The 12,321-nt window shown below is 46.9% G+C and overlaps 1 protein-coding gene across 1 annotated transcript in view; it reads right to left on the reverse strand.

Annotated features, from left to right (window-relative positions):
- PKHD1 (PKHD1 ciliary IPT domain containing fibrocystin/polyductin) overlaps positions 1–6,898 on the reverse strand; it is a 244,371-nt gene extending 237,473 nt beyond the window's left edge. The window contains exons 1-5 of the mRNA XM_069850843.1: positions 6,847–6,898; positions 5,759–5,836; positions 3,648–3,792; positions 2,232–2,331; positions 96–153 (exon numbers count right to left, since the gene is read on the reverse strand). Coding sequence (XP_069706944.1) covers positions 96–153; positions 2,232–2,331; positions 3,648–3,792; positions 5,759–5,836; positions 6,847–6,898 — 433 coding nt within the window. The remainder of the gene's footprint in view (positions 1–95; positions 154–2,231; positions 2,332–3,647; positions 3,793–5,758; positions 5,837–6,846) is intronic.
- Positions 6,899–12,321: the final 5,423 nt, after the last annotated feature.

Below are 12,321 nucleotides of genomic sequence, written 5' to 3' on the forward strand. Positions count from 1 at the left end.
ATCCCCACCAAGACAGACTCCCCCCTGTAAAGAGACAGACAGTACAGAACATCAGACAATAATTAAAGTGGGTTCCAGTAAGAACAGTGCTGTACCTGGAATGCCAGATGCTGGAACAATTTGGTAAATCACAGGTGTCTGCGCAGCAGAGAACTGCAAAGAGAAATTTGTAGTTAAATGGCAGCCGTTTTCACTGCAGCCCAACATGATCTGATCAGACAGGCAGCGACCGCATTTCAGAGGCTCCAACTTCAGATTTGATCTTTGAAGCGGAGTTCTGCTTGGGGACTGCGGGGGGAGTTGGTAAGTGCCATGTCCCCCTCTTATCCCCTCTGCATTCAGAGTATGTCTTGCTGCTATTTTTGCATCCGCTTTGTGCCCAGATTTTCCACTCTGGCTTGTGTCAAATCCAGGAGACACGGTTTAATACACTATAAAATTTCTGAGCCATTTGTTAGCTGAAGTAGACGCCATCCACATGGCCTGCAGTACTGCTAGCTGGCTGAGTCCTGATTCCATCTAACTCATTAGCTGCTTTACTTCCTTAACTTTACAGAAAAAGTGCACTTCCCATGTGTCCCCATTCTCAGTCATCCATTTCTCAGCCTTCCCCACCATCATTTTGAGCCCTCTCCTGCCCTCACTTGCACCTAAAAATGCTGTCAGCTCAATAAATAGCATTAAAAACCTCATTTGCCGAATCAAATCAAAGACAATTGCGTAAGTGGGTAATGACTAAGCTTTCCTTGAACTCCATTCTCTTTCAAAAGCCCAGCCTCTGCTTCCCTCTTCCTCATGGTAATATGAAAAATGAATGAGTAGCTACAAACTCCCTGCAGTGCTGGCCACTTCTGAGGAGCAAAGACCATGCCCTGGGCTGGAACCAATGCAGAGAAAGAAGCCAAAACCAGCACAAAAGCCAGGGCCACTAGCTGACACAAGTCTTCCAAGTTGTTTAGACTTGTTGCTGCCTGCAGCAGGGTTTTTCAATCTACTGTGGAGGCAAAATTAATTTTTAATACACATAGCTCCCAGGTCCCAGTCCCAAAACAAAGAGACACATTGTGTTTTATTTAGCTTGGAATATGCCTCATTAACAGCATCCCCTGGTGATTTTTCATCAACTCTCTAAGCTAGATGAGCCACCCAATGGTTCTTCAGCTTTAATGTGCAATTTACTGAAAACACTGGGCTTTCTCGCTTGATGCTCAAAGTTAGCACAGGGGTGCGACGTGACTTCCAAACACACCAGGCCTCATCCCAGAGCACACAGCCACGGATAAAGACCCTGCTCAGCAAGAGATCCTGACACCGTCATCATTAACTGGTCTAATACTTCCATACCCCACAACCTCATGAGACAACATGCCTTAACACTGAGAGGCAAAAGAAAACTATGGGTTTGAGGGGAAGTATCAAGCTCTCAAAATAACTGAGCAACAGATGTGAAATCACAACTAAGGTCTGAGCCTTCCAAATCTTGCTGCTCTTAGGTGTGGAGAGCTGCTCTTAGGTGTGGAGAGCTGCTCTTAGGTGTGGAGAGCTGCCCTTCCCTGCAATCAGCTGTCCCACTGGGAGGAATTCTTGCCCACAGTTACCTGTAAGTGCAGATTGTTAGCTGCCATCCTACAGCTTGAAGGGCAACACCAGAATAATCATAGAATAGTTTGAGTTGGAAGGGACATCAGAGACCATCTAGTTCCAACACCCCTGCCACGCGCAGGGACATGTCCCACTGGATCAGAGGCTCCAAGCCCCATCCAACCTGGCCTTGAACCCCTCCAGGGATGGGACAGCCACAGCTTCCCTGGGCAACCTGGGCCAGTGTCTCACCACTCTCATGGTCAAGAAATTATTCCTTATGTCAAGTCTAAATCTGCCCCTCTCCAGTTTATACCCATTGCTCTTGGTCCTATCACTAGAAGCCTGTGTGAATTCTGACACAAGTGTGTCTTCCAACTACATGGCTTCATTGCACAAACTTGGACACAGATTTTTGGTTCTGGAAAGACCTATCACCTGGTCCACCCAGTGCCAGACTGATTAGTACCTTCAAGCAACTAGGTTTAAGTTGCAGATGGGGCATCCTAACTTCTTGTCCTTACTTGCAATCAGACATAAAACATGAGAGAATATTTCATAAATGTTCTCCATGATACTAAGTCTGAAGTTTGACCCCCTTCAGTACCTTGAATTCTTTCTCATAATTTCTATCCTTGCTTAATGGTTACCTTGAAAGTACAGTTTTCTTTCTCCAACTCAGTCAGGTTGTTAAGTACGCGTCCCTTAAAGATCACCTCCACGTAGTACAAACCCTCCCGGGGTGATGGCCTAGGTGGAAGAAAATGTGTTATTTTTATACAGATTTGGTTTATATTTTAGGAAGTGCCAGGTCCTCACAAGGTCTCAATTCTTAGGCTTTGATAAAGCGAAGAATGAGTTCTGTCAAAGTTGAGGCTTTGGTAAAGCAAAGAGAATTTATACTGTGAACCCAAACTCTCAAACCACAATTTCAAATAAAACAGACACAGCGAGAAGCCAGTCAAGTGCAGAGGGTGATAAGACCACATCAGAACTCTATGCAAATTATTCCTTAACACAAAATGCAGACACGCTCACTAATACTAATAAATAATTGTTATTCATTAGTACCAAAAGAACCCAGGGCTGCCTGGATTTACAGGGCATCTCGATCCTGGTTTCCAAATGAACACCACACCCTTGATACACAGGGTCTCAACACCACATGGGGCAGCCTGAGCCGTTCCAACGGCTCCATGTCCTTCTTACACTGAGAATGTTCCCCAGGAATAGCTGCTGCCCATGGATATGGCAACGCTGTTTCCCTTCTCTCCAAAATAGTGATTTGTTAATGGTGAGGTGGAAGGTCAACTGCAACATGTTAAAAAAAAAGATTAAATAATGACTAAGATAATAACAACTCTTATCTTGTCACCCAGGGTGGTTGAGGTTAACTACTTGGGTGTGGTCAAGCACAGGATTATATTTTTCCCCTGGATATAGAATGAGGTTCAAGTAATAAGGTGTGCTTGTCATTTCATGGAAAAAAATATGAAGACACCTCTGTGTATATAAAGTTCTCCAAAGTCACTCTGAAATTGGGTAGAAGCACTCCTGGGTCTTTTCCAGCACCTTTAAAGTGTACCTGCCTAATAGTTAAACCATTAAGCATAAATTTCTTTGTTCCCTCTCTTTCTCCCCCCGTCATTTATCTTAATTCTTTTTGACTGCTATCACCGTGTGTCTGATCGAATCCAAGTGACCTTGGCTGTGTCCAGAGATCACATTGTGATCTGAACAGACTGACACCAGTTTTCTGCAGCTTCGGGAAGTTGCCCTCCCTACCACCACCTCAGCTGTGCACACAAGTATTTTGGTCTAGTTTCTTATTTTGGTCAAAACCAGCATTAATTTTGCTTTAGATTTTTGCTCTGAAAGTGACCTTGTCAGCCTCCAGGTCACCGCACAGATAAACAAACCACCTTTTCTTGGCTGTGCAAGGTCAAAAAAAAGCCCAGATGCAAGCATGTATGCAGCTCATGGATCAGGGTGTGACAATGGAAGAAAATAAGGATCCTATCAGACAAAGGGCAAAATCTTACCCACATCAGAATCATGGACCATACCTTGTTCTGCATCTTATAGTGGATAAGTCAAAATGAAGAGGAGAGACATCACACGGCAACCTGGGCAGATCTGGACTCAGCAGGAACACCTCGAGCTGGGACCCACTGGCTGAAGAGACATGTTCTAGCTGGTTGAATGCTGAGCCTAACAATTAAAATCAATAAGAGCTTCATGAGGACAGGATTGCTCACAGTCAGTCACATGATATAAACTTTTCTGAACATGCAACCCAGCTTCTCTTTAGGAGCAACACTTAGACTTTCTATATCAACATTTTAAAAATCATGTTTGGGTACATCCCATCATGGCAATGGCGCTAATACAGTGCTTGGTCTCTTCCACTTCTGCAGAGATTGACAGTTATTGAAAGTTTCAATCACCTTGGCCTTCCGCTCTGGAAAAAAGAGCATGCCCATACACACTTAAAGCACCTGCAAAATTAGTACTTTTTACACGACCTTTGCAGTTGCCAAGGTCCTTCGTAGTTTTGCTGACAGGACCTCAAGTTGGCCTCTGCTGTAAGGGGGATCTCCTCAGCCTATTTCTTTAGCATTAGCTGTCCAAATGATCTGACGGCTGGAGCACCTACTGGATGAGGACAGGCAGAGTTGGGGCTGTTCAGCTTGGAGAAGAGAAGGCTGTGGGGAGACCTTAGAGCAGCTTCCAGTACAGAAAGGAGCCACAGGAAAGCTGGGGAGGTGCTGTTTATCAGAGAGTGCAGGGATAGGGCGAGGGGGAATGGTTTTAAGATGAAAGAGGGGAGATTAAGATGAGATCTTGGGAAGAAATTTTTTCATGTGAGGGTGGGGAGGCCTTGGCCCAGGCTGCCCAGAGCAGTGGTGGCTGCCCCATCCCTGGAGGGGTTCAAGGCCAGGTTGGATGGGGCTTGGAGCCCCTGATCCAGTGGGAGGTGTCCCTGCCCATGGCAGGGGGGTGGAACTGGGTGATCTTTAAGGTCCCTTCCAACACAAAACATTCCATTCTATGACTTTTAATCTTCAGAAAGACAAGTTATATGTGAACATATAGTAGCATGCTTAACTTCCGTAGCATAATCAAATACAACTAGAAACAAAGAAGGCTTAAAACAATTTTTCACGGAAAGGGTCATTGGGCACTGGCAGAGGCTGCCCATGGAGGGGGTTGAGTCACCTTCCCTGGAGATGTTTAAGGGACAGGTGGATGAGGTGCTGAGGAACATGGTTTACTGATTGGTAGGAATGGTTGGACTTGATCCTGTGGGTCTTTTCCAACCCAGTGATTCTGTGAACTCTCCCTTAGCTCATAATCTCCACAGGTGGTTCCTAGCCCACAGACTCACTTTAACTGACATCAGTGGTTTCTCAATTTGCAAACTGCACATTTCCTCCACATCTCAGGAAGGTTTTCCACCCTCTCCCAAAGCCTGACTCTCTGCTCACCCCCTAAAAAAAGCTCCACCCTACTTGAACAGAGAGTTTTCTGCTGTGACTATCTCTGCCTGTTGCACATTGCTTTTGGAGAAGCTTCTCCCTTTAAGACCTGAGCTTTCTTTCTTCCCTCAATTTCATTGTCTCTAAGGAAACATCCTATATTCAAATGAGACAGACCATTCATCGTAATTAAAAAGTACAGTGTCAGAACCCAATGAGTTAAGGGCAACATACAGCTGGCCCAGAAAACAACTCTCTTCCCAACAAATCAATATTCAGCACTAAAAAAAAAAATCAAGTCTAGCTTTGTACAGTTGGGTTTTGGACCAAGTGGGTACAGCATTTAAATCTGTGACATTTACTTGTATCTTATTTATCACCACTGTTTTTAAAGCTTCAGCATCAGCAAACCTGTGAATAGAGGAGATTTCCAGCTTTCCTCCAAAAAAAAAGGTTAGCAGGAAAGAAATGTCTTACCCCTAGGTCTACAAAAATAAGAGAACGATCTGACTTCTCTTGCTTAGAAAGAACTTAAAAACTAGCAACCATTAGCAGTAGCTTATGAAGTAATAATTTCAAGCTCATTTCACATTACAGGTGCCACGGCCCATGTATCTGTTGCTTGGGGTTTGTCACCCCCAACACAACTCTCTTAACAGAGCTGATTCTCTGTTACTTCGTAAGAGTTCAAAACTCACCATCCAGAGAAAGAGTAATCCAGGTTCCTCCAGTAACGCTGCCTTCTCGAGGCTCAATGAGCAATCCCGTGGCTGTCACTGCAAAAGCAACCCAGCTACATCAAGCTGAAGTGTAATGCGAACAGTGAAAATCTCACCCCTGGCAAGGTCTGACAGCTGCCCCCCTGTGATCCCACGCTCCATCTCATTTTTCCTTCTTAGTCATATTGCTCACCCTTTTCCCCCAGCTGCCTTCCCATGTAATAGTCCCAATTCCCCTCAGGTAGGCTGATGCCTTCAAGACTTGGTGAACCAAGGTACAGTCTGAGCACTCTGTCCTCCTCAAGAAATAAAATAAAGACAATAAACCTTGTCTAGTTTCCAGCTCTCAAAGAGAAGTGTTTGTAAATTTCTGTACACTCTCCCAAATTTAGGGCTGCCCACAAAACACACCCTGTTCTAGCTCCCAGACAGCCTGTCCAGCTCTTTCTTTACAAAGCCATCAGGAAAGAAACACAGGCCTGGAAAAGAGCTTTTTTTTTTTTTTAAGCCACCTGTAACATAATTTTGGGGACCCTCATCCTCTGAGGCTAATAGACATTAACCAGTGGCTGCCTCTTTTTTTTGCAGTTAAATATCAGTAATTTCCAGTAGGCCTTTACAGTGACATCCAGTTTTCAGTTGAGTATTCCAGGAAATTTCCAGCTTTTTAGCCACAAGCGAATACTATCTCACCAAATACCAGCACTGCTCAATGGAGCCAAATACTGGAGATGCTTGCATCATGAACCTTTAATATCAACATGCACCCAGCAATACGACCATCATCAAGGGAGCAAAAAGCAACAGGCATGAAATGAGCCCAGGCAGAAGAGGGAAAATTGACAATGAATCCAGAAATCTTCACTGGCTATGGAAATAATACCATGAAAAGCCATAATAAGGGTGGACAACATCCAGCATGCTCCAGTCAACATCCCATTGTATCCAAGACATTTTGGAAGTGCTTCCCCATTTCTCACTCAGACCATCTCTATCCCACCCAGGGGCACTGGAGTTCGCTGGTGCCATATGACAGTGTGGTTGGAGACAACTCCTCTACCACCCACCTGCAAAGAATATCAGCTCAGCACTCAGAAAGGACGATCTCCAAGCATTCATCTCGAAGCACGAGAGGGGATTTCACACGAGTCTGGCTGGCTCTAGGATCTTGGCTTGGGGCCTCAGCACCTCCCCAGTAACTTTAAAACAAACCCCATCTGTATTCTTTCTTCACTTTGCAGACCTATGGGAGCAAGGTTCTCTGTTACAGCAAACGAGACAGGCTGCAATGTAGAAACCCAGAGGAAACACTATAAAGGAGATGAAGATTGGACAGAAACTCTAGCTATCCCGTAACTATGTGAAATATGCTGTCCCCATAAAGCCAACTTCTAAGCACCCATTCCTGAGTGCGCCACAAGATCTGCTGTTATAGCTCTCCCTATTTCTCACACTTTTTAACACAATTGCAGCTTGTAGGGGCCAGAGCCCAGAGCCCTGGAGCACATGAACCTTGCATTTCAAAGCAAGTGCATCAAAGATCACCTCAGTTCGCTTTCATTATTCTTACTAGTCCTTTTCTGGTGCTACTTGCCTTATGCAATTTGCTCTTCCTCCACTCCTCTGACTCCAATACCGACACCTGCTCCATCTCCGACGCAGTTTTCAGTCTGGGGTCTGGTGAGGCACTCGGTACAGTCCCGGGGGGCTCACTGAGCCACAGCGTGTTGAAACCCACCAGACTAGTTTCTCAAAAGTCTCAGACAACTCAGAGCAGGCATGCTTAATTATTAATCTGAGCTACTTGCTGCTGTTAACTGTTTTGTTTCAAATCTTTAATGACCATAAGGGTGTAGCCTGCAATTGTTTTTCCCTTGGTATTTGATTAGATGCTCCACCAGGAGGACAATGAATCCATTTTATCCTCTTTTTTCCCCTCTCACAACATGACAGAAAAACTGATGGCCTCAAGCTCCACCAGGGAAGATTTAGGCTGGACATAAGGAAAAAAATTTTCACAGAAAGAGTCATTGGGCACTGGCAGAGGCTGCCCAGGGAGGGGGTTGAGTCCCCTTCCCTGGAGGGGTTTAAGGGATGGGTAGATGAGGTGTTAAGGGACATGGTTTAGTGTTTGATAGGAATGGTTGGACTCAATGATCCGATGGGCCTCTTCCAACCTGGTTATTCTATGATTCTATGGAATGGTTAACATGCTGACACCCAATCTGGGAGCGACTTTCACAGCAAGTGGACATGAACTTTTCCTTAACAACTCTAAATTCATTTTTTTTTCTCTAGCATTCCCAACAGGACCTGCATTTGGCAGGAACTCTACCCAGAAGACGTTCATACCAGCACACGTTGTGTTCTTACAGCCCCGCAGGCCCTGGCACAGCCAGCGGGGGAAGAGAGCGCGGTGGCCTCGCACAGAGTTATGGTTCAGGCCATGGAGAGCCGTGTGCCTGCCCCGGGAAGGCCCAGCTGAGCCTGCAGGGGGGCTGAACAGCTCTGAGAGCATCACCCCCCTGCCCACCTCTGCACCCACCTATTCACACCCAGATGGTCTTTTGATGGAGCCACCAGAAGCGAGATGGGCTGCTGAGCTCCTGCCCTGGTACGGACGCCTTCATGGAAGTTTCCACTGAAATTCAGAGGAAGGTCACCGCTGCAAACTACAGTTTAATAAGTTACCGTGCTCCACTCAAGCCACAGCGGTATGTGTGCACGCTCTTACCTCACCCCCAAAGGGAGGCCAAACAGGCTCATGTGCTCTTCCTCAGCCTCAATTCAGAGGCACAGCAGCACAAAGTCACAGACAATCGACCTTCAGGAACATTCTGGAGCTCTGCCCAGCAGTGGAGTCGATGGATTCGCAGGCCAAGCCCCCCCCGTGCCTCAGCTGCACAGAGCCAGTGACTACAGGAGCCTAACAAAAATCAGCCCTACCTCAGCAACCCCCAGCCATCTACGTTCAGTTTGCTTATTAGCTGGAACTACACCAGAAACACGCTCAGAAGAAAGAGTAAGCTTGCAGGAGTTCCCAAACAAAAAGCATTACCAGAGAAGATGCAGTTCGAGGATGATGGCTTGAACGCAGCAGGCAGAGGCAGCTGCTGGTGACGGAGCCGGCTCGCAGCCTGAAATGAGGGGATGGACCAGGCCCGGGGTCCCCGCAGGGAGCCCCCTCAGGAGCTCGAGAAGACAGGGCTGGAGGCTCGGGATCCAGGACTAGAAATGGAACCAGAGAGCAGAGCTCAGGGAGGGGCTCCGAGCCCACAGCTGAGTTTAAATAGTGACTGAGGGGGGTGGGTGGGATCCCAGGTGATTCTGATCAGGGTCATCAAGACCTTGTGCTGCCCTCGGCTCGCTGGCATCGCTGCTCCCAGCATCCTCAGCATTGTAAACTCTTCAGATCACAGTGAGCAAAAAACATGAGCCGTCATCGCTGATATTCTGTGCAGCATTTTGTGATCCAGTGCTAAAGAAACGTTTTATACAGGAAAAACTCAGTAGAGCCTCCAAGGTTCGTATCTACAAAGGGTTTGACTGGGCTGAGGAGTTTATTCTTTGCACAGTCACAGACTGTGTCAGGCTTTGCATGGGGAACCACCTCCCCAAAGGAGCTCAAAAGGGAAGCTAGTGAAGAGCATTGTCCTTAATAGCCAGAAACAAAGGCCTACAATGGAACGGTTAAGTCCCACTGGAATCTCTTTATATGAGGGGTAAATACGCTCCCATTACAGGCCGATGACCGTCTTTAGGGGTGATCACCCACCCAGCAGGAAAGCTGCACAGTGATGAATGAGCGCCTGTCTCTATATGTGTGCAAGCAATTTTTTTCCCGTTGAAGGAAATTTCTGCTAAAAAAACATCACCTCAGGCCTTCTGGGTTTCTTTGCTTGCAGTTATTCATTTGGAGGTTGCAGATTTTAGGCATACGAGTGGAAATAGATTCACAGACAGGTTCAGCATCATTGCAACCAGACAGGACACAAGTAGGAGGTGTGAGCGGTGGCTCTTGGTCACTAGGTGGAAGCGTGGAGCCGCTGGAGACCTGCCTGCCTCTTGAAACACGGCTGAAGACCGGCCAAGGTATCACGGAATCACAGAACCACCAGCTTGGAAAAGACCCACCGGATCATCGAGTCCAACCATTCCCATCAATCACTAACCCATGTCCCTCAGCACCTCATCCACCCGTCCCTTAAACCCCTCCAGGGAAGGTGAGAGCAGGTATCACTGCTCTGTCTGACACAGACCCATGGCTGGTTTCTGTTAACCCCCTCCTCTTGAGGGAAAGGCTATGAAGGACATGTGGGACCTCTTGCCAGCTCTTTCACTCACTAACATGATTTGAGCCGCACGGCTTGCTCTTCAAGTCATCTGAATGTAAAATGGGGATGGCAGTGTGTACCCACGGGTCTCTGCGGGCAGGTGCTTGCAAAGGGTAGCAGCATGGGAGACACTAAATTTCTACAGAACTTGCACCATTTCTTGGATGGAAGAGCTTTGCAGGAGCTCAGCAAGAGCTCGGCTCGCGCTCCCCCAGCCGTGTCACAGCAGCCACCGCGCGAGAGGAGAGCGGCAGTTGTTGGACACCACATGGCATCTCCCAGCGGAACAGCTGAGGGGAGGATAACGTGGGATAAGCCAAGGTTTGGTGATCTTTGTCTGCAGCCCCTCTGGAGCTCCCCTCCTTCCTCCCAGCCCTGTTGGTGCATCCACCACCCCATGCTGAAGGCACCAGCCTTCCCTGCCTGCCCCTTACCAAAGTCACACATTATCAGGAGAAACCATTTCCAAGGATGGTTTGGGAGTTAGCGAGGTGCTGCCTGCTCCTGGTGAGCAGTGTGGGCACGGTCACTGGGGTTATGAGACTAGGTTTGAGTTTGATAGCAGAGACGTGGCTGCAGAAGCAGGAAAGGGGCCCTGCAAGGCTGGCTTGCTAGCAGGGACGTATCCTGGAAGACCAGCGTGTCCTGCAAGGGCAGCCTCTGCACTGGCCGTGCACTCCGTGCAGAGCTCCCGTCAGCTGCTCTTTCTTTCTATTAATACTTCACATTTTGTGTATTGACACAAACTTCCTAGCAACCAGATCACAAGAGAAGGTGCTAAGAAGCCAAACTGATTAATAATAAATCCTGGGGTTTGATGCCTCTTTTTTTCTTGAGAAGCTTGTTAGACACCAGCAGGCAGGGTGTTGAGCTGGGATTTCCACAGGGGATTTGGATATCCTGCTCTTGTTGAATTTCCCTCTCTGAATCCCAGCCTTCCTCCTTCTGACTAGCAGTGTCCAGCTGGGTGAAGCTACTGATGGGAAGGTGAGTTGAAACAGTGCAGTAATGCTAAGCAGAGACCTGCATCTATCAGCCATGCTGAAAGTTGTCCACTGCGGTCCACAATGACTGGGTTTCTTTATTTGTAACCATGATCCAGTGGTCTCCACAGACCAGGTAAATAACTCTCACTGCTATCAAGTCACAGTACATAGGGTGGACTATGCCTACTGCCTCCCCACTTACTACAGCCCTGAGCATCCTTCACATGGGTCGACATCACAGCCTTAAGTGTCTGCCCTTGCCAAGCTGCTGTGCTCAGCCCTGGGTTTGCTAGAACAGGCTGAGCTGCTCATTGTGGTAAGAACCATGCCCTTTTCATCACAGTTCTAGCAGCAGGAGCAAGGCTGAGATAAGCTGGCTTGAGACTTTAGGTGCACCTTGTAGTATAAAATAATGCATAGAGAAGGCCCATCTTTCCTTCTGAGTGCCAATGTTCCTAAGTCACGGATCACTTCCATCTGTTTGCTCACAGTCAGGACAAGAACTGTCAGCCAGAGCTGTGCAGAGGGATTTCAAAGCAGTGTGTGGCTTTGCTGCATTTAATCCCTCATTAAACACCTTAGCACAGAAATCCTAGTATAGGAAAGCACGTATACTGAGTTCATGAACATTTCCCAAGTCAGGACAAGGAAGAAGGCCCTGGCAGGTCAGGAATGACACTTTGATACCCTTAACTTTCCTTCAGCATTTTAGGCACCAGGCTACAATCTCCCCAGCCAAGCTGCTCCAGTGCCCACCACGATTTACAGGAGGGTGGAGCGGTGAAGGCAGAGAACATTAACATGAACATCACCTGAGCTGGTCTAGGGAAAAGGATAAGAACTTTACAAAAGAGGATTGAAAGTCAACTAAGGAGATGAAAAGGCAAAGGTATCCTTTGTATTTATTGGGCACATAGAATACTTTCCGCTTTCCCTTTATTGCTGCTCCTTTGCACTAAAACAAAAAGCATTTTGTTTCCTGAAAATTTTAGTGTTCACATAATCAATTTTTCAGATTTTAAAACCTTTTATTACCACTACTTCTATTTACATTTTCAGCCTGTAACTGAGCTGCTCATCATGCCTGGTTCATTTTTCTAACCAATATGAAACAGGTTTAACACCTTCCTTTTTGAACAAAATGCTGGCAATTCCAGGGTCCTTTCTGCATGTCTTTGCAGGGTCACTTTTCAGTATGATAAAGCTCTGTTGAAATTGTTCC

This window comes from Phaenicophaeus curvirostris, chromosome 2 (assembly GCF_032191515.1).
Source record: "Phaenicophaeus curvirostris isolate KB17595 chromosome 2, BPBGC_Pcur_1.0, whole genome shotgun sequence".
NCBI classification, from domain to species: Eukaryota; Metazoa; Chordata; class Aves; order Cuculiformes; family Cuculidae; genus Phaenicophaeus; species Phaenicophaeus curvirostris.